The sequence below is a fragment of the Beta vulgaris genome, chromosome 3 (assembly GCF_026745355.1).
Source record: "Beta vulgaris subsp. vulgaris cultivar EL10 chromosome 3, EL10.2, whole genome shotgun sequence".
Lineage (NCBI taxonomy): Eukaryota > Viridiplantae > Streptophyta > Magnoliopsida > Caryophyllales > Amaranthaceae > Beta > Beta vulgaris.
In genome coordinates this window covers 32,854,915-32,878,469 of record NC_079204.1, presented here as the reverse complement: position 1 = coordinate 32,878,469, position 23,555 = coordinate 32,854,915, and the positions used below count along the sequence as shown (strand labels likewise).

At 36.5% G+C, this 23,555-nt stretch overlaps 1 protein-coding gene across 1 annotated transcript; it reads right to left on the bottom strand.

The window, feature by feature from the left end:
- Nucleotides 1-458: 458 nt before the first annotated feature.
- LOC104906674 (folate-biopterin transporter 1, chloroplastic) lies at nucleotides 459-22,739 on the bottom strand. The gene is made up of 9 exons (XM_010695459.4): nucleotides 22,173-22,739; nucleotides 20,271-20,506; nucleotides 18,562-18,626; nucleotides 18,307-18,469; nucleotides 15,652-15,800; nucleotides 15,314-15,568; nucleotides 13,612-13,780; nucleotides 13,442-13,534; nucleotides 459-1,269 (listed from the first exon to the last, which is right to left on the bottom strand). The coding sequence occupies exons 1-9, from the start codon at nucleotides 22,417-22,419 to the stop codon at nucleotides 970-972; spliced, it is 1,677 nt and encodes a 558-aa protein (XP_010693761.1). The 5' UTR covers nucleotides 22,420-22,739; the 3' UTR covers nucleotides 459-969.
- Nucleotides 22,740-23,555: the final 816 nt, after the last annotated feature.

Sequence of the window (23,555 nt, the reverse complement as noted above, 5' to 3'; positions counted from 1 at the left end):
ATCTTACTCCTTCCATTTTTTTAATTGTTACACTTTCTACTTTTTGGTTGTTTCTATATAATTTACACTTTCACTTGTTCCTTATTTGGCAACATATCACATCAACTTTTTAACCTCATATATCCCACCACTCATTTTATTGATTCATCGAAAACCTTTCCACCTATCTTATTTGGTAACATATCACATCAACTTTTTGACCTCATATATCCCACCACTCATTTTATTGATTCATCGAAAACCTTCCCACCTATCCTATTTTTCTCTCTCCTACGATATTTTAAAGATTCTTTTACGTTTTCCAAAAACCAACATTCTTTGATTGTACTTTCATGCTTTTTGCGAAATTTCCTTGATTTCCCCAAACATAAAGTGTAATAATTAATTCAAAATGGAGGGAATATATGCAAAGTCACAAATGTACAATCAATAATGCAAAAGCCAAAATATTACAACTATTAAGAAACGACACAATTATATAAATAGTGTAGATTTAGATTACAAAAATAGATTTAGATTACAAATCAATATGACCAACCGCTTGCTGTTTTTTAATATAAGTAGTGTCATCATAGTGAAGGTGAACACCATCTTCCAATTGTAAACAGACTTAATAAGTTTCCGTGATCCTGCTTACAAGCTAATCAAGACTGTCAGCTATACACACGATATGGAACCTTGAAAGTAGTTGAACTGAATGACGAACACCGATCTCATTAGACATATTGTACAACTGACTCCTTTTAGTAGACTGGAGGCATAACCATGTAAGATCATGAAAGGAAAAGTGGACTTCATCTTTGATGTGGAAGGCAATAGCTAGAGCTTAGCTCTATATGCCAGAATTAGCAAAGAGCATATCGTATCATGAGGCAGCTAAACTCTTCTTGCCTACGGTTCCAACTGCGCGTGCGTACAAGCAACTTTTTGATGCCATTGCTTCAGCTTGATTCATAAATTAATGTGAGTTCAATTTGACTTCATTTCAATGTCGTTCTCTTCATTGGTTTTCCCATCAAAATCATCTGCAGGCAGAAGGCTAAGCAGTGGCAAAGGAAGCAATGAGCTAAGGTTGCATAGGATTATGAGAGTAGCCAAATTATCGAAGCTGTCTTTGGTGACACCAAAGCCTTGGGTCAATCCAGCACCAATCAAGCCTCCTAATACACTTCCAGCATTTGATATAGACATCAATGTGGCAAACAGAGTAGCTTCTACTCCTTCTGGACATAATTTCGCAGCTAAGACAAGGATAGGCATAAATGAAATCTGCAATACAGAGACTAATTAGTACAAATATAGAGCTTGTTTGGTTAACCTTCAAATACATGGGAAATTAGAATCACTAGGAAGTAAATATATGTGTTGCGGTTTGGTCGGCAAAAACATGGGAAATAGAACTTCCTAGGAAGTTATATTTCCTAAAAAATGGAGGAAATAACTTGCCTAGGCCCCCCTAGCCCTAGGTAAGTGGAAATTCCCATGAGAAATAGAATTTCCCATGTTCAACCAAACAAAAAAATGTACTTCCTAGAGATAAAATTTCATGGGCAATGCAAATTCATGGGAAGTTATACTTCCCAACTTCAACCAAACAAGCCCATAAACTTCCTTTTCTCATTTTGTGGTGACAGTAAATAAATCAGAGCTTTCAAATGAAAGCCACCTGAGCACTCACAGCTTTCGGGAGCTTAAACATGAGTAAAAACCTACTTCGAATCCCGCCGGGGCACAATCGCGCAAATCATCTAACCTAGGCCCAGCCCTAATAACCTTCACGTAGGCCTTAAACATGACATGGGTATTGGGGCAGACAGCCAGGTTACATATTGAGCCCCCAAATCTAGCAGGAAAAGAATCCTCTAGAAATCATCTAAAAGATAAACAAAAACCTAAACTATGACAGAACTTGATAATCACAAAAAGATGCCAAACAAACAAATCAAGAAAAAGACCTATTTTATCAGACCAAGTGAAGCTAGTCTAGAAGTCCAGCAGCAAATGTAAAAGGGTGGCCAAGAAGTCCAGCAGATCGCAGAAGGTGACCAAGAAAACCTTTGCCAAAGGCCACTCTGAATACACTTCAACGAAGCACCTGCTGATGTGTAATAAATCAACCTAAGGAGAAGGGTATTCTTGGTATTGCACAATTAGTTATTGTTAATAGTAGCTTGAGAAATACATTAAGAGGGTTAGAAGGGAAGAAAATCTATAAGTAGAGGACATTAGGGAGAAAGAAAATATGTTGAAAAATTGGTATAAGTACTCGATTAGATTAATTGGGAGAGTGCCATTCCTCTGGAAAGAGTGGCTAGGTTGTAATCGGTCATTTATTCATCTGTTAAATCATATCATCCTTGTTCTTCCTTAATCATCTTTCTCACTTCCCTATTGCTTCTTTTCTTCCATTAATCTACTGTTTTTGGTATGTTGTTGATGCTAGTTCATGACGCTGCTAATCCCTCGCCAGATAAGCAAGCGACGGAAGAAAAAGGCTGGAAAGAACTTGCAAAGAGGATTGCGGTGGCAGATGTAAGGCAATAGCTGGCAGGAAACCACCAGCATGCTTGCAAAGGTGGCCGGAGATCCTTAACGGACAAAAAAAGGCTACTGACGGATCAGATGGTGAAACTGCCAGGGAAGGCAGGAATCCAATTTCCTTCTCTAATTTCGTGAGGAAAGGTGGTTTTTCGCTAATTAAGCAAAAGCTGGAGCTTTTGTTATAGGTTGAAATATAGTTACTTGTATTTTGGCGGGAAAACGCAACTACTTAACTCCTTATTACAAGGGGAGTTGGTTAGAGTTTGTTATTCTATTTGAGCTTCATTAAGAGTGTTAAAATAATTGGTTCTCTTCTTGAAGCTATTTTGAGTAAATAATTTAACAACACTGCATTATCATTGTCATTGTTGTTTTAGCTCTGCACGTTTAATATAGGACAAGAGGAATTGTCTCCTACACATCCAATTTTTTAGTATGTATGTTATTATATAAACAACGTACAATGAACTATTTTGTAAGTGTGTTTTTTATTTTATCAATAATAATATATTCATATTACAGTTCTCTCTCCTTCCTAGCATATTATAATATAATTATATTTGCACAAGGTCGTTATATGCCAACAAGTGGTATCAGAGCTTTCGATCTTAAGGCATAAAAAATATATATACAATTTTCATATTCCTTTATAAAAAAAAGAAATGGCTTCTCAATTAACAAGCAACCAAATTGTTCCCATTTTTAATGGAGACAATTATGATTTCTGGAGTGTCAAAATGAAGACAATTTTGAAATCTAGAGACTTGTGGGATATTGTTATAAATGGTCCTACACCCTCCGCCACCGCAGATGCCGCTACAGGAGGTAAGCCCGGTGCACGTTCTAAAGAGGAAACTATCAAAGATCAAAGTGCATTGCAAATCATACAAAATGCAATTGCAGATATACTTTTTCCTCGTATTATTAATTCAAATACAGCAAAGGAGGCTTGGGATGTTCTTCAAGTTGAGTTCCAAGGTAGTGAGAAGGTAAAAACTCTAAAACTACAAAGTCTAAGAAGAGAAATTAAGAATTTAAAAATGTCACCTGATGAAAAAATCAAGGACTATTTCTCTAGAGTCACGGAAATAGTCAATCAAATTAAAATACTTCCTCCATTTCTAAATAAGTGCAACACTTCTTGTTTTCACGTTTGCCAATGCATTATTTTAACCATTAATATCTTCAATTATCAATAAGTAAAAATTATAAAAAGTTGATATTAAAAAAATTCACATTCAGACGAATCTAACAAGATCCCACATGACTATGTTTTTCCTAAAATGTAAATCACCAAAGCTATTAAAGTTTAAACTGTGAATAGTAAACACTATGCAAATGTTGCACTTATTTAGAAACAGAGGAAGTATATGGAGAAGAAATTGAGGAGAGAATAGTGTAAAAAATTCTTAATACATTGACTTCAGTATACGATACATCAGTCAATGTAATTGAAAGTACAAAAGATTTGTCAGAATTAAGTGTTGTAGAGATGATTGGTATGTTAAAAGCACAAGAAGAAAGGGTGAACAACAAGAATGAAGGTTCATCCGAAAAAGCATTCCAGACTAGTCACAAGTTCAAGGGTAAGAAGTTTGAAGCAAAATCTTATCCCAAAAGTGCTTTTTCAAAACAGTATGAGAAGCATAATAGCGGTGACAAGAAAGGAAGATATCCTCCTTGCAAGATTTGCAAAAGAACTAACCATCTCGAAAAGGATTGCAGGTGGAAAGGCAAATCTGAATGCAATTTCTGTAAATTGTTTGGGCATATTGAGAAGGATTGCAAGAAGAAGCAAAGTCAGGCTCAGCCCAAGTATCTGAATGTCAAGATGGAGAGGATCATTTGTTCTGTGCATATCAAACATCACATAGTATTGAAAATGATGTTTGGCTAATTGATAGTGGCTGCAGTAATCATATGACGAGGGACACGTCATGTTTCACACATTTAGACGATTCAGTAAGAATTCCTATAAGAATGGGAAACGGAGCAATCGTCCAGTCGAGTGGAAAAGGGACTATTGCAATACAAACATTCAAAGGCAGAAAATTTATCAAAGATGTACTTTATGTGCCGGGATTAGATAAAAATCTGCTTAGTGTTCCACAAATGATGACAAATGGTTATTCAGTACATTTTGCAGGAAATAATTGCAGCATTCTTGATCCCTCTAATAAAGAAATTGCAAATGTTCCAATGAGGAATAAAAGTTTTCCTATACAATGGTCTTACTTAGCTTATCATTCTCAAAAAGGCTAAGACTGAAGAGATGTATTGGTTATGGCATAAGAGACTAGGCCATAGCAATTCTGAAGGTCTTCAACTTTTATCCAAGAATCAGCTTGTTAAAGACCTTCCATTTCTGCATGAGTGCAAAACTCTTTGTGGAGCATGTCAACTCGGCAAGATGCATAGATCACCCTTCCATAAAGATGGCGCGTGGAGAGTAACCAAAATATTGGAGCTTGTTCACACAGATGTTTGTGGCCCTATGAGAACCCTCTCACTAGATGAGAGTAAGTATTTTATTCTTTTCATAGATGATTATTCGAGAATGACTTGGGTGTATTTTATGAAGGAAAGATCAAAGTATTTTCTATTTTTTATAAATGGAAAAATATGGTGGAGAAACAAAGTGGTTGCTCATTGAAAGCTATAAGAAGCGATAGAGGCATAGAGTATGCCTCTACAAAATTCAATCAATTTTGCGAAGATGAAGGAGTTCAGCATCAACTTACTGTCGGTTATACACCACAACAAAATGGTGTTTCTAAAAGGAAGAACAGAACAGTTATGGAGATGGCGAGGTGTATGCTTAAGGACCTCCCAAAGAAATTTTGGGCTACTGTTGTTTACATACAAAACCGAGGAATAACGAAGGCGGTGAAAGGTATGACGCCCTTAGAAGCTTGGTCAGGTCACAAGCCTTCAGTGAAGCATATTCGTGTATTTGGCTGCATATGTTACTTTTATATTCCAGATCAGAAAAGAAGTAAGCTAGATGCTAAGGCAAAGAAGGGAATTCTTGTTGGATATAGCTCTCAATCAAAAGGCTATAGAATATTTGATCTCGAGAATGAAGATATTGTTATAAGTCGAGATGTCACTTTTTGTGAAGAAGCGTCTTGGAATTGGGATACGAAAATGGAAGAGAGAAGACAAATTTGTAATCCTGTGATTGAGAACACAACTCCAACTAATGATGTAGAGCCAGAGAGTCCTATTGGTTCTCCTCTTGCAACGCCACCATCACCACATATGCAGAATTCATCCACACTAAATGCAACTGGTCCTAGAGGGAAGAGGTCTATTGGAGAGTTGTATGAAGAAACTTCTCCATTACAGGGAAGTGAAGATCAAGAACATTATGAGTCATGTCACTTAGCTATTATTGAGCCTACAAGCTTTATTGAAGCTGCGCAATACCCCGAATGGAGAGCTGCGATGAAAGACGAGATAAGGATGATAGAGAAGAATCAAACATGGCAACTAGTGAACAAGCCGGAACATAGAAAACCCTTAGGAGTAAAGTGGGTTTTCAAGACCAAATTCAATCCAATCCAGATGGCTCTATATTAAAACACAAGGCAAGACTTGTAGTCAAAGGTTATTCTCAACAGTTCGGAGTTGATTATAATGAGACATTTGCGCCTGTGTCTAGACATGATACCATCCGTGCTATATTAGCACTTGCAGCATCAAAGGGATGGAATATTTATCAAATGGATGTCAAATCCGCATTTCTGAATGGATACTTAGAAGAAGAGATTTATGTACAGCAGCCCCAAGGCTTCGAGATTCCAGGACAAGAAGACAAAGTCTTTAAGCTTCAAAAGGCTTTGTATGGACTTAACCAGGCACCGAGAGCTTGGTATAGCAGAATTGATGACTACTTCAAGCAAGAAGGTTTTGAGAAAAGTCTGAGCGAATATACACTTTATGTGAAGAAATACGAGAATGGAGATATATTGATTTTGTCTCTTTACGTTGATGACTTGATCATCACTGGTAATAGTCCAAAACTTATTTCTGATTTCAAGGTGAAAATGAAGCAACACTTCGAGATGGCAGATCTTGGACTTATGAACTACTTTCTAGGGATGGAAGTGTATCAAAGTTCAGAAGGAATATTTATTTGCCACAAGAAGTACACTGAGGGACTGATGAAGAAATTCAGTATGGAAAATTGCAATCCAGTTAGTATTCCCCTACAAGTGAATGAAAAACTAAGAAAAGATGATGGAGCTGAACTAGCTGATGAGAGAGTTTACAGAAGCATAATTGGTAGCTTATTATATCTCACAGCAATAAGACCAGATATAATGTTTGCTACAAGTTTTCTCTCGAGATTTATGCAAACTCCAAGCAAGAATCATCTAGCTGCAGCAAAGAGACTCTTAAGATATGTCAAAGGAACATCACAGTATGGCATACTCTTTGAACGATCTGGTTCAGTGAATTTAGTTTGTTATACAGACAGTGATTGGGCCGGTTCTGAAGATGATATGAAAAGCACTTCAGGTTATTCTTTCACATCAGGATATGGTGTATTTTCATGGCTGTCACAAAAACAAGACACCATTGCTCAATCCACAGCTGAAGCAGAATATATTGCAGCATGTTCAGCAGTAAATCAAGCTATATGGCTAAGGAAAATATTTTCTGATATTGGCGAACCTCAAGGAGGAGCTTGTACAATTTACTGCGATAACAAGTCAGCTATAGCAATTTCTAACAATCCAGTTTTTCACCGAAAAACTAAACATATCAAGGTGAAATATCATTTTATTAGAGAAGCTGAAAATGATGGAGAGATAAAGTTGATCTATTGCCGAGGAGAAGACCAACTAGCTCATATTTTCACCAAAGCTTTACCAAAAGGGAGATTTGAAGAACTGAGAATAAGGAATGAAACAGAAGTGAACCAAGGAGGAGTGTTAAAATAAGTGGTTCTCTTCTTGAAGCTATTTTTAGTAAATAATTTAACAACACTGCATTATCATTGTCATTGTTGTTTTAGTTAATTGTTTTAGTTAATTGTTTTAGCTCTGCACGTTGAATATAGGACAAGAGGAATTGTCTCCTACACATCCAATTTTTTAGTAGGTACGTTATTATATAAACAACGTACAATGAACTATTTTGTAAGTGTGTTTTTTATTTTATCAATAATAATATATTCCAATCATCTTATTATTGATAAAATAAAAAACACACTTACAAAATAGTTCATTGTACGTTGTTTATATAATAACGTACATACTAAAAAATTGGATGTGTAGGAGACAATTCCTCTTGTCCTATATTAAACGTGCAGAGCTAAAACAATTAACTAAAACAACAATGACAATGATAATGCAGTGTTGTTAAATTATTTACTAAAAATAGCTTCAAGAAGAGAACCACTTATTTTAACACTCCTCCTTGGTTCACTTCTGTTTCATAACGTACAATGAACTATTTTGTAAGTGTGTTTTTTATTTTATCAATAATAATATATTCCAATCATCTTATTTATTACAATTCTCTCTCCTTCCTAGCATATTATAATATAATTATATTTGCACAAGGTCGTTATAGGCCAACAAAGAGAAAGCCTATATATACATGAGCTGATCATTGTAATAATTACGATTTGTGGTAATAAAAACTTCTATCCTCTTCTTATAGTCTCTTCTATTTCTTCTCTCTTCTTCTCCCATTCATTCCATCATTCTTTAAGAATTTCTTGGATTATCTTGCAAGGACTTCCAGTCCTGCAACATTGGTATTGCGCTTACTCTCGTATTGCCAATTTTCTTTGAAAAATAATCAAGCATCTAAGGTGTTTTTTAAAATGTGTCACTGAAATTCCAAGAAAATTCAGTATAATTGTATTCTTGGAGTTTGGCATTTTGGCACCTCTTTCTCGAGCTGTACCAAAGAAATTTTCAAACATGGAAGGACGAGTGAAGCTGCTAGATAAGCGTCTTGAAGAGCAAGCAAATAACATGCTCCTTTTGATTCAAATGGTGAAGGAAATGGAGGATGGCAGCAGTTCTTCTGAAAACCAGAGGAATATTCATAACAGTGAGGTCAGTTCCACCAGATCTCAAGGTATGATACCTAACTACAATTTCCTACTCTTGATACTTCCAATCCTCGCATTTGGATTAAGAAGTGCAGTAGGTACTTTGCTTTGTTTAAAATTGCCGATGATTGTCGAGTAGATTTGGCACCATTATACATGACTAATAAAGCAAAATTGTGGGTCTCTAGTTATTTGGCTGTGAGGAACAATGTAAATTGGGATGATCTTATTCTTGATTTGACTGCAAGATTTAAGGATCGAAAGGGAATTAATGCAGTAGAAAGCTTCAATAAACTTGAACAGTTTGGAACTTTAGAAGATCACACTGATGAGTTTGAGCATTTGAGATTGTTGATGCAAAATGGACATGTGTTGACTGATGAGTATGTGTTAAGAGAGTTTGGTAGGGGGTCTGAAGTCCTCTATAAAGCTTTTATGCCAGTCATATTGTCCTACTTCCATATCAGAAATGTGTGATATGCAAGGTTGCAAGAAGAGCAATTGCTAGCCTGTGCTGTGAGACCTTCTAAAAAATCCTCATCTTCTTACCCGTATTTTTCTGCCAAGCCTATTCCAGCTGTTCCTTTTAACACCAATGCAAATAAACCTCCCCTTCTCCCTACCTCAAAATCTTCTCAATCCTTGGTTAAATATCAACCAAAAACCTTCAAACACATTCCAGCAGATGTAAGGGTTGAGAAAATAGCCAAGAGACTTTGTTATTACTGTGACCAAAAGTATGATAGAAATCGTAGATGCAACCTTAAAGAACCACAACTCTTACTGTTGAAGTTTCTTGTGAAATGGAATAGTGATGAGGATGACATCAGTAGAGAAGACGATTATGACCATGTATCTCAGTTAGTGTTCTCTCACTTAATCAGAATTTTCACACCATGAGTAGTGGGTTTGGTGCATATCAAGCCTCTCCATAATTTTGTAGACTCTGAAAGCACTTAAAATTTCTTGGACCTGGACTTGGCTAAAAAAATTAGGCTCTATAATTTAGCAGATGAGCACTCAGTCCATAACAGTAGCAGATGGGAATTTTCTTGTCTGCCAGCACAAGTGTCCTTTCCAGTGGATAATGAACAAGAAGGACGATTTCCTAGGGAGTTGTGATATGGTCTTAGAGGTACAATGGTGGAGTACTCTGGGAGCAATCATTTGGGATTTTAAGGAGTTGATGAAATTTGAATTGGATAATCATTCTAAATCTTTAAAGGGTGAACCCCCTCATAAGATAAAGGTAATTGAGGGTGTTCCAAGTAGTAAGTTGGTGGGTAGTGCACCTGAGTTTTGTGTGTCGCACAAGAACTACTAGATGAGGTTGCTCAATGGCAGTTGAGCTTCAATTACTCAAAGATAAGTATGCTGATATCTTTTTTGATCACGTGGATTTACCACCTCATATAGGAGTCTTTTGATCATAGAATACCTTTGCAAGCTGAGGCTGGTCCTGTGAGCATTAGACCATATAGATACCCATTGAAGTAGAGGGATATTATTGAACAGCTGGTATATGGAATGCTTGATAGGGGTATAATACGAAATAGTTGTAGCCCCTTTGCATCACCTTTAGTTTTTGTGGGCAAGAAAGATGGTACTTGGAGATCGTGTATAGACTATCAGGAGCTAAATAAGAAGACTGTGAAGGACAAGTTTCCTATTCCAGTGGTACAAGAGCACATTGATAATTGGCAGGGGCTACGGTGTTTACTAAAGTGTTTACTAAACTGGATTTAGCAGACCCAGGTGATGTTTTTAAAACAGCTTTCAAAACGCTTTCTGAACACATACAAGGCATTTTCTTGTTATGCCTTTTAAGCTAACAAATTCCCCTGCTTCTTTTCAAGGGTGGATGAAGCAAGTATTTAAACCTTTGGTGAGAAGATGTGTTCTTGTCTTCTTTCATAACAAAAAAACTCTCACTGAACATTGGCATCACTTGGAACAAGTATTTAAACTGATGAGGCAAAATAAGATGTACATTAAAGAGAGCAAGTGTTCCTTTGCAAAGAGTAAAGTGGAGTACCTTCGGCATTTTATTTCAGGCACAAGGGTAGGCACAGGGGTAGAAACTGACCCTAAGAAGATTGAAGCTGCGTCCGATTGGCCCACTCTAACTTCAGTGAAAGAATTAAGATGTTTCCTCGGGTTAACAGGATACTACAGAAAATTTGTGCAAAATTATGCAAAATCATTTGTATCTTGCATGATTTACTTAAGAGTGCTCTTGCTTCTCTAGTTTTGGTTGTCCCAGATTTTTCCAAGCTCTTTATTGTTGAAACTGATGCATCATAATACTGGTATTGGTGTTGTATTAATGCAAAATGGACATCCATTAGCTTATATAAGCAAATCTTCGGGTCCTAGATGGCAAAAGTTATAAGAGCTGCTGGTCATTGGGTTTGTAGTCCAAAGGTGGGAGCTTACCTGACTGACGATCACTTTCTTACTAGGATAGATCAAAAGAGTTTGAAATGGTTGTTACAACAGAAAATCAACACCTCTTCAACAATTTTGGTTGTCCAAACTTATGGAGTTTGATTATGAAATTCAATATAGGAAGGGACACGAAAACCTGGTAGCTGATGAACTTTCTAGAATACATGATTCTGAAGTACTTTATTCAGCTCTCTCAGTTGTTCACACAAATTTGGTCGGTCAGATTAGCTAGTTATCACTTCGATTTCAATTTGGTTAATATCATTGAAGAACTCCAAGATTTACAGAGTTGTGGTGGTTTTCACTTACAAGGGGGTTTCATAAGGAAGAAAGGCAAGATTGTAGTGGGTCCTGATGAGTAGGTGAGGATTAATTTACTATCTTGGCAACATGCATCTCCAGATGGGGGACATCTAGGAAGGGACTTAACTATTAAGAGGTTAAAGGCAGTCTTTTACTGGAGATGCATGAGTTTGGATGTTAGAAGGTTTATCATAAATTTTTGTCAAGCTTCCAAACTTGATATTTGATGATGCAGCAAGTCGTGGCCTTTTACAACCTCTACCAATTCCTAAGGAAGTGTGGTATGATATTTCTACGGATTTCATCACTCGTCTTCCTTTGTCTAATGGTAAAAGTGTCATTTTTGGGGTAGTGAACAGACTTAACAAGTATGCACATTTCATACAACTTGCTCACCCTGCAAAATGTTTTTAGACTACATGGATGGCCCAGGAGTATAGTTAGTGACAGAAATTCAGTATTGCTTAGCAAATTGTGAAAGGCATTGTTTTCCAATTATGGCACTGAATTTAACATGTCTCCTGCCTATCCCGCACAAACAGATAGACAAACAGAAGTAACAAATAGATGTTTGGAGACATATCTCAAGTGTACGAGTGGGGAAAATCCTAAAAATTGTAGCTTTTGGCTTTCCTTAGCTGAGTGGTGGTAACGCACTTCCAATCTTCAACTCAATTGACTCCCTATAAAGTGGCAACCTCCTCCATGGCACTTGCCTTAGGAGTCTACTAAAGAGAGAAGTTATGATCAATAATTTGAAGTATCATTCGACAGGTGCCCAGGCTAGGACGAAGAATTAGACTGATGAACATAGGTTTGACAGGACGTTCATGATGTGGGATTGGGTATGGCTAAAGTTGCAAGCTTACAGACAACAAACTCTCCGACATAGATCTAACCAAAAGTTGGCTCAGAAGAATTTTGGTCTTTTCAGATTTTGGCTAAGATTGGGAAGGTAGCCTACAAATTATCATTGCCGGTCCGAAGCTCAGATACATGAAAAATCATGTATAATCATGTATCTAACTTAAAAGGTTTCCTGGCATACTTCCAGTGGCAGTCCACATACTTACTTGGTTACAAGTTCAAAATACTTCCACTTTGATCCAACCTAAAGCTATCTTGAGAAGGAGATTTGTCAAACATCAGAACAGCGCTCTCACTCTATACTTGGTTTCTGGGAAGGAATTGAAGAATTGAAGAGCATGAAGCTTCCTGGTAAAATGCAGAATCTTTTGAAGACCGATACCCTGACTTCGATGTAACATAGCCTTGAGGACAAGTCTTTCATAAGGGGGAAAGTATTTAAAGGTTGAAATATAGTTAGTTGTATTTTGGCGGGAAAACATAACTACTTGAGTTAACTCCTTATACAAGGGGAGTTAGTTAGACTGTTATTCTGGTTGAGCTTCATTAAGAGAATATCTATAAATAAATGAGCTGATTATTGTAATAATCATGATTTCTGATAATAAAAACTTCTCTCCACTTCTTATATTCTCTTCTTCTATTTCTTCTCTCTTCTTCTTCTTCTTCTTCTTCTTCTTCTTCTCCCCTTCATTCTATCATTCCTTAAGAATTTCTTTGATTCTCTTGCAAGGACTTTCAGTCCTACAACAGCTTTATAAACAAGGAAGGAGATTGACTAATAAATTCAGATAGGTCTGAGTTTCTTTGAGGTTCTTCGTGGCTGCTAGGTCTACAACTGGTCTATAGGGTTTCATTTTCTAGAGAGAGAAGCAGAACCTCTCTAATCTTAAAAGTAATTAAAATACACAGCAATAAGCAATTAAATGGAAAAGGTTAATTAAAAATTAAAATGTTATAATTTCAGTTTTTAAGGTCAAGGGCCATGACCTTGAAAATAATAATTATTTAATTTCACCTCCTACTAAACATTGAAGGCTTACTTATGGTTACAGAGGCAACTATTACAAACTGGAAATTAACTTTTTTTCACACTGGCCACTGCCAAGGCCTCCTTTGCCACAATAACATGAGGCTAGGATTGTTCCATTTAAAGGCAACCTTAACTAAACTACAGACAGCCACAAGAGATGCATTAGACCAATGTACCTGGGAAAGAACGGTGAGGATCAGGGAATCCCCCATAGCAAACCACTCATCACTGATACCTAACAGGCGATTCAGTCCAGTTACAAGCAAAACCTGAGATATGAATCCGATATGATTTAGTTTGAGGAATCTATTTACAGCAATAAAAAGATTATAATAAATCCACAAACCTGTGTCATTCCTAGAGCGGTTCCAGCGATAGTAGTTGCCAAAAATATCCTCCTCAAACTAACTTTCTTCAAAAATCCATTATAGAGCCCAACACCAAGTAGCGACGCAACAGAAGTTACAAGCTTCACCCGCCCAAGAAATTCAGGGGTAAAACCAAGTTTGTTTGTTCTGAAATTCCAAAATTATTACAATGATTTAATTAACAGAAGTAATTTAGAAATTTGGCAAGCACAAATATAAAGAGATGGTCCTGAAATAGTGATGAATAGAGGACTAGGCTTCAAAGAATAACATGCCAATAACGAAGTCGCTTTAATTTTTGGACCGGGACTGGACCTGAATTTTTCGGGTCGGGTCCGGTGTTGGACCTGTTAGACCGGAATTTATATTTGAAAAACAGAACTTGTTACTTGCTTGACTGATTACGGTGGCCAAGTCATCTTAATAGTCAAAGAGCCTTGGAATGAAATAGCTCGACCAGAGAGGTACTTCAAGGGCAATTTGATTTAAACATATTTATAAATTAGATACATTAGAATTTGTCAATTTTAATAACAATATTACTAAAGCAAATAAATAGTAGGTTTTTAACCATCTAACTTTCTACCTTTTAAACTTTTTAATATATAAACTTTTATTTTTTACTAAAAAATCAGAAATTCTGTTCCACTGGTCCGGATCGGAATTTTCCATGTTTGGATCGGACCAGACCGGGAACCCGGAATCGGGATTTTCTCTGGACCGAGGAGCGGAACGGAATTTTCAGTCCGGTCCAGATCCCGGTCCGACCATGATCTTTGCACAGCCCTAGTACAACATTCTGTGTAGAGCTCTATCCAGCCCAAGTTGGTAGCTAAACAATGAACGTCCTTGTAAACTAACACAAAGGAAGATCTATTAGGACTAACCTTCACTAGAGTAGAAAATTTCTGAGCACCGGAAGGTACTACTTATCAGTAACCCTCCTTCGATAAAGATTTCTTATAGAATGAGAGACGAGCTCAAATCGAGTCACTGAGCTCAATGATAAAAATAGAATAAACAATGCATGGCCAAGGCTTATTTCGTGTAGGATATAGAGAGAAAGGGAAAGGGGGGGGGGGGGAAGCTACTTTGGATAGACATCACATCTTGCCTGCTCTTGTGTGCTGTGACTTGCATGGACTTCTGCTAGGCTGAAGTATGTAAGCTTGGATAAGTGGACATAAGCAGTAAATCATCTACTTTTCACTGTCCTTATCTCACTGATGTGCCGGGGCAGGATAAATACTAGGCTGTTGTATCTTTTATCATATGCAACAGATGTTAATGAGAACGATATGGTGGATTCATTTGCTGAGTGCACTAATATTTTTTATCAGTACAAAGGCAAACAAGAGCTCTCTGATGGTCTGCAGTTTTGTCGTCCACATGAATCAGGATACCATATTTGGAAGTGTACAAAATGAAACAGTTCATGTTCCTAAAAACCAAAATTCTGGTTCCATTGGGTTTTATTTGTTTTCAATCAACTCAAGGCTAGGCTGTATAACATCCCTAGCAACAGATCCCATATAGAGTAGTATCAAAAGCAAACAGGTAAAAATTCTGCTGTGTAATCCTGATTCCTGGGTTAATTTTCTAGTTCCGAATCCATTGACCATCAAATTCAATTTTTACCAAGCTCCAAGAAAAAAATTATATAAATATCCAAATACATACGTGAAGTAGAACATAGCTGAATCCGACTGAGGTGTTGCCTGCCACAGAAATACAAATAATGTAGGATAGTATACATTTGGCTGCTTGACAGCCCCCCACAACTGGACAACACTCTGGTTAAAGGTTTCCTGTAATTTAAGCCCTCCAGTACTATGAGTGGAATCCCACACTGGCTCAAGCTTGCGTTGTTCTTCAACAAGAACAGCAACTGCAGACGTGATTAGAGGAAGCAATGCGGTGACACCGAACACAAATCTGAAATTTACATGTGAAGGAAGTTTGACACCAGAAACAGACAGCAAATAAAATTTAAAACCAAGGTAAACATCGGAACAGACCTCACGCCATAAGCATCCACCAAAGAGCCACTAAAATAGGCACTCACAATACTCCCAAATGCTGAAGATCCCCAACACAATGACTGAAGAGAACCTGAAACACTTTGTGACTCACCACGAGCTCTCTCTACAACCATAGAATCTACAACCTAAACCATGCATCAGTGTTTGGCATTGTAACGAATATTAGAGTTATGAAAATCGATTCTTTTTTTAAGAAATCTAATTAACTGCATCATAAATTTAAGAGAATTGAAACATTTGCTAGGTCACCAAAACTATGTTCCTTCAACTAAATTAAGCGAAATGATTAAAGAATCACCAATTCAAGCAATTCGAAATTCAGATTACGTCACCCCTTTTATGCCTAAAAATGGAAGAGGAACAAGAATTTGAAAGCATCACCATCATTATGACACTAAAAGAGACCTGTAATTTATAATTAACTCCATTTCAGAAAGGTCATCCACCTATCTATCAAAACTTGTCTTTTTTTAGTTCCCCTAATTCATCTAAGCATAGGTTTTCTTGTTTTAAGAATCCAAATTGAAGTTTAATATCTGTGAAAAAGTACAATAACAAGTAAAGGGACATATCCAAGTGTAAAAAAAACGTCAAGGCTCAAATTGCTTGGATCAAGAACATTGTACTATTGGACAAGGGTGTGAACTACTGCATTGATAAAGAAAATTCCTTATTATGAAGAATTTATACATGTGAATTAAGAGTACAAATACATATACACATTTTTCAGATTAACTTATTACTTTTAAAATTATGGTTCCAAGCTATGTTACTCCGACACAGATACGGGTGTCGTATCCAAGTAGGGATCGGAGGATCCGACACCCTACACCAAAAATTTGGCCAATATGGCGACACGGTCAAGAGAGTGTCTTTGACCAATATTCTAGACACGTCTATCTTTGAAGGTGTCGGAAATAATTTTCTGACACTTTATTTTGATAAAAAAAAATTAAAATTACCTCTGTTTCAAAATTAATATAAATTCTTATTAAACACTCAATTATAGTATACAGTACAGAAAAAGTAAAAAAAAAAAGAGAGTGGATTTTTAAAAAGGAGAAGAAAGAAGAAGATAGGTGTGGGAGAAGGAAGTAGTTAGGAAAATATTCTTTTTACAAGAAAAAGAACTCAAAAGCATTTAAAATAAGTTGACCAGAAAAGGAGTTGTAATTCCAAAGTTTAGCTTTACAGCTGTCCAAAGATGCACCCTACATTTATTTTATTATCTGTTGCACCCAAGTCCCAACGACTAAAGCACTACACCATTCATCTTCCCCATCACGCCATCCTCTATCTCTCTTCTCCCTCTCTGTGGTTCTTTTAACTAGTAATGGCATAACGTTTATATCTCACTTTTCCCAAATGGGTGTCCGATAGGCGACGCTTTTCTGATACGCGTATCGACAACCATTTCCAGGCGTGTCGAGCATCGTTTCGCACGTCGTGTCAAGTCGACACGCGACATGTGAGGTAGAGCAGTGTGGAGCAACGTAAGTTCCAAGTACATTTCTTGAGCATAAATCACTTATTTTCTTTCTTCATTTTCCCTCAACATCACCTTTATGGCTGGAAGCATCACGTAAAAGACTCAAGACGGAGAGTACGGAGAATGGTGATTACTATAAGCTTGAGACCCCTTCGAAGCTCCTAAACTAAGTAACATAGGTACCTTTTGGAATATGTGGTTCATAACTATTGAAATATTCTGATGAAAATTAAACTATCGGGTAAGTTTCCATACCCTTGTCATAATGTCAAGTCTCTGACAGGGGTGAGTAAGACAATATGACGAGCCAAAAAAACATAGTTTGATACAAATTAACGAAATGTGTTTGATTTGGAGCTTAGCAAATATAAAAGTCAAAGAACCACTGATGTTTGAAAAAGTTCTTTTTTTGTTTGGGGGGGTTGGTTGGGGGGGGGGGGGAATATTGTTCTAAAAGAAGAAAGGTGTATGGCAGAATGTGCAAACACCTGCTAAGACCCACCATAGTTATCCAATCCTCTACAACTAGTCAACTACACTAGGAAGAGGCACAAGAAGCACACCAATGGCAGGGCCATCAGGGTAATTACTCACCCTGAGCCAGGTGGAACTGGTACTGAGACAGCAAAGGAATAGCAGAGAATATCAGAGCATATTCTTTTAAATAGTACAAGGAGGAGCATTTGTTTTAAAGTAAAAAAGGATGACTAAAAGAGTAGGAGTAGCACTGAAACCTTGTAATATACAGAACAGGGGTAATGATTAGCAAATCATTCAGAAATGTTTTGGCTAGTCACTTAGTGGGAGAGAATCTAGACCTCTCGAAAGTCTGGAGTTGTATTTGAGATTTTCCTAAGTCACTGAATACAATCTATCTTTACTTGCCAGAGTAATATTCATAGTGTTCATTGTTTACCTTGCTTAAGAAATGGCAGTCCTTAACAACAGTATCCATTACACACATACTATTAGTAAAATGACCAGGACTTCATGCATCAGCAAACAAAGTAAGAATAATACACTTAATTGCAGACTTCTTACAGAAACATGTCAACAACCATATTTAGCAATAAAACTATAGCCACGTATAGTGACTATAAAGCATATGCTGTTTCCAATAAAGGAGCGTACGGGATGCTTACAACATCAGAGAAGGCAACTGAAAGAGATCCAAGAAGTATGCAGAAAGCAGCACCGTATTTGCTGTCAACCATAGTAGCCATCAAAGTCCAGGAAAATGCACCAAGAAGCCCAGAAAGAAATAAATACGACCTTCTCCGGTAACCAAAAAGAGGTATAGAATCACTGCGATCATTATTTAAATAATTCTATCAGAAATACAGAATTACAGACACTTTGACTGAAACCAATACTGGGTTAAGCTATTCCACAGATACCTTATAAATCCATAAAGAGGCTTAACAAGCCATGGCAACGAAGAGAACCCAGATAGCACAGCTGTCTAGTCAATCAACAGTTAATTTGTTAAATGTTTGGAATATATATTATTAACTCATCTTAAGAATACTTCAGATACTAGGAAGCCTATAAAACACCAGTTGGATAAAAAAATTCAAGTAACATCATCATATCCATATGATTCATTGCATCTTTTACTGCACTACCAATGGCATTGGCAACCCAGAGAAATAATTAAATCCTGCATTATATGCAAGGAAATTCCAAATTCCTCCAAAAATGAAAAAAAAATGCACTGCAAAGCTGAAAATGCATAGATGAGAAAAAGTCAGTGTAAACGTCTTACCCATCATTTGCATATGTTCATGCCTCGTACTAAATATTTAGCCACCAAACAAATAGTATTATCCTTTATTTCACTATGTTTATCTGTACTCCAAAGAGAAAATGGAGCTATCAAGGGTAATAATATAAGTTCTCCATACAAATGACACCATAGTTTGCAATAATGCAACCTTCTCTATTCAATTCATTCAAATTAAGGTATGTTAAGTACAGTAACAGTTTGTACCAAAATGTAGAATTCTGCAGGCTCAATGCAATAAATCAGCTGTAAGACACTTTTACTATGAAATTAAGGAAAATAAGCAAGCTATCTAGGAATGTGTGAGTGGTACTGATAGATCAGTGTGATCTAACAATTACACACCTTAACTTTCGGTAGGTTCAGGAATCTCTTGCTCAACAATGAGTTCTTTATTTTCTGGATGCCTTTCTCTTTCTACCTAGCTTTCTATTATTTATCATCTTCCTCTACTTCTTGTAAGTTACTTTTCCTTGACACCAAAATCCTATTCTATCATATGATTCCCTTTTTCTGATATCAGAACTAAATTTATGCTCTATTACATTATTACAATTTCTAGGTTAGTAGCTCTTAATATTACTTAGTGTTTACTATATAGTATCCTTTCATAAATCTATGGTTTAATTTACTTCGTATTTAGTAGCTATTGTTATTTGTATGTTTTAATAAGTGTGTCTGGTCTACTCCTTCATTAGTAGTGTGCCACAAATCTTGCACCCTCTTATTCATGGAGTTGACTTGTATTTATCAGTTGTATTACTAGGCCACCACGTACTCGTTCATTTGGTTTTGTTTGGAGTAGGATAGCAAGAATTACCCATGAGGAGTCCAACCAAGTGATGACTATGGTTGACCTATCACTTAGATCAGTCCAATGCAACAACTAAACACCTACTTTAAGGGGTGTTGGTAAGATGAAAACAGTTAGGTTGACAGAGTAGGAAACTGTAGCCCCTCTGAACGACATACACGAGAAAGCCGATTGTTGTGAAGTGCAATACTAGGGTTATTTCCTAGAGATTGGTACCTCAACTGGCAACTGAAGACCAAAAACACAGAAGAAGGGAGCATGGATCATGATTCTTTTTAGAGCTTTATCCTCAATTGTTTGATTGCACACTTCCACAAGGTATGTACACATCACATTATATTACATTGTTCATCAAAAATTACCGACAGCATTACATGTGATTCATTCATATATCACTACCTTTGGTTGGGCAACACCTCATTCAACGGCATAAATTTACACTTAACACCAAAAAAATTAACAAAAGAGAGATAAAAGGGGATGGATGAAACGTGAGTTACATAACATACCTCTGCAGGATCTAGATGCAAATCATCTTTCAAATAAAAACTGACAGCAAGCCGCGAGAGGCCCAAAACACCTTGAACAAAGTAAACCATGGCAACAGCAATTGTATCTGGTGACATGCCCACACCAAAACATCTAAACCAACTCTTCGAATGATTCTTGCGCTTGACAGAAATTTTACTTGAAGAGCATGCCTCATTATCCACATTAGCTGTACATAAATCTCCTTCTCTTGCATCTGAGTCAAGAGCATATAAATGACACTCAGATGTTGTCTAGATAAACCACATGGGTAAAAGTTTGCATGCTAATCCTTGCAAAAATCAGACAAACTTAAAACAAATGTACTCCTTTTAATACAAGTTATATATGGTTGGCATAGCTACTCATCTTTCCACAAGAGCATCTTATGTAAGACCAAAATCTCAAAGAAAATGGCCTTGAAAAGAAAGATTCAAAAGTAGCATATCGATGTTTTCTTTCGGCTAATTCTTAACACGTGTTTTTGAAATAGATAGATGATCATCAAGATAATAATAAACAGATGACTTAAGTATTTAACAAGAGTAGCAAGAGACACATATGTTAAGATGGAAAATATGTAGGCCAATTCAGCACAAAAATCTAAGATTCCATAAATTCGAAACAAATTACACCTCGCTCTAAAATCTTTCCCCCAAATGATTGTTTTCCACTAAATCCTTGACTTGCATTGATGAATCCCCTTAATTAATCTGGGAATGCTATACTGATAAAGTTGGCATGGACTTTTTCCATATGAAACCCAAGGTTGACAATGGCCACAAATTTGAGCATTCGAATAGGACGGAACATTCTGACCAATTTTAGAAGCTGCCCTTACCCACCTCCTAGAAAAGTTAATTGCTTGCTAGTTTCCTAGTTGCTTCTTGTTTTCTAATTACTGTAGTACTTTATTAGCTTTTCTAGTATAAACTTCCTCAGTTTTCTAATTCTCGCAACACTTGCATTTTAAAGGTCAAACTTATAAACTTTTACCACGAATTCTCACCATTACTTAGGGGAAAAACAAGTCGAGATATTTTGTTAGATTCATCTTACTGTCCAGCTTTCAAATATCAAATTTGCGCAACTTTTACCAATACACAAATGAAGATATTAACAATCAAAGTAATGCATTGACGGCTCGTTTGGTAGTCGTTAATAAATTGCGGTAATGGGAATGCATTTTAAGTGTAATTAGTACCCATAAAATTTCCATGGGGAGGCTTTTTTTCTCCATGGACAAGCAATCTCACCCCTAAATTTGTATTTTTGTCTCTAAGGGGAAGTAATTTTCATTACCACTCATTACCACCTACAAGGTGGTATTGGATGGGAATGAAAATTCAAGAATTAAAGTGGACACTTTAGGATAAATTAGCATTACCATGGGAATGGACAATGATATTTTTCACAAATTTACACACAAATTCATTCCCATTACCACCATTTATAACCAACTACCAAACGGGCCGTGAAGACCATGAAACTGTAAGTGCTGCAAATAATATACAAGGGAGGCAGGATAAATATATCTCTCTCTACATTGAACATTATTCCATAAGTCAATAAGATCGTTTTCATTATTATCACCATACTTTTTATCATTTTCCCTTCGCTTAGTGACTCGAGCATAATTCAATTGATCGCAAACACATGTAATCATATCGAAATCCATAAACCCTTATCCATAACATTGCCCTCAAATTCCTAGCAATGATTCGTATTCACTTCAATTGACAATGCTCGATTTCAGTTACACACAGTAATCATGAAGATCATGTATATTCAAGCATCAACCACACAAAAAATGCAGCTAACTGATAAGCATAAAAAATGAGCAGCTTATAAAACATAATTGAGCAAAACAAATGTGGACTTACCATTTGCAGAAGCAAGAAAAGGCTGGTCATCCCTGTCACGGCGATGAGTGGTGACCGGCGGAACCGGAATTGTGACTGACATGTCAGTTTCTAGATGTTTCCAGCGAGGTTTCCGGCGAGGTTTCCGGCGAGAAGATCTAGAAAAGCCGACAGTTAGAAAAGGGTTTATTCTATGAATCTGGTAGAGAGTAGAAAGAGAACAATTTGAGGTATGACAAGTTTTGGGTGGGAGGATGGAGGTTAACATGGAATAAACCTAATTTTAAAATGCAAATGAAGTTTTTTTTTTTTTTTTTTGAGTCGAGGGACCGCACTATCCCAGCATTTGATCTTCTATAGTACTAATGTTTTGGTATAAAATATGTACCAGTGGATTACGCATACCCAAACGAGGTGGTTAATGCCTAACGTGATGGCGCGATAGTTAGGGAGCCAAAGACTTACGAAACATTGACAACGACAGTTTTAATTATAAGCTCCCTCTTTAAAACCGCAAATAGGTACGCGCATCCAAGTGCAGGTAGAGTATGGTGCACCCTTTTCTAAACTAAGTCGTTTTATCATTTATAAATTTTAAATTTTAAAAAATTATTGTTATTTGCTTCTTAAATTTTGCAACTAAAGAATCCTTTTTTTTCAAATTTAAATTTAAAAAGTATATATTATTTTATTTAAGTGTAGATGTTCATTTACTATATGTTCTTTTCCTTACAACCTTTGTTCTTTTATAAATATAAATTTACACGTTCTTTAATTTAAAGTCATATGTTCTTTTTTAAAGTAGAAAAGTTGTTGAAAAAAGTTCGTGTTCTTTTATACAAATGGTATGTTCTTTTATACAAATGGTATGTTCTTTTTGGGTGCACAATGAGCATTGTGCACCCTAGTGCATAATCCACGCTTTGCTTTAAAATAGTCCCAACTTTCGATTAATACCGAGCCGTTATAACTTTAACTCTTTTTTACACTTATAGTCCGGGTGGATCGATGAACTACTAAGCAATACCACAGAATCCCCCCCCCCCCGCCCCACCTATTTTCCCTTTTTTCTTCAACCATTTGCTTAATCTTTGTACCGATTTTATCTTTTCTCTCCTCTCTACTTCCTCCCCAGCCACCCCTACTCTTCCTCCTCCCTTGCCACCCTCTACTTTATTGCTTGCTTGCTTTTATCGATTTTCGCGTTCTTACTTTCTATCTATTCTACAGCACTTGCAAAATGGCAGTAATTGATACTCTTGCCAGTGTCAATGACTTGGGCAAGTTTCTCAAATATGTCCGCAAGACAAAAAAATTCTAACTTTTTCTCTGGAAAAAAAAATGTACGTTATATCACGAATATTGTAATATATCAAATTAATAATGTTGTAAATTGAAAGAAAA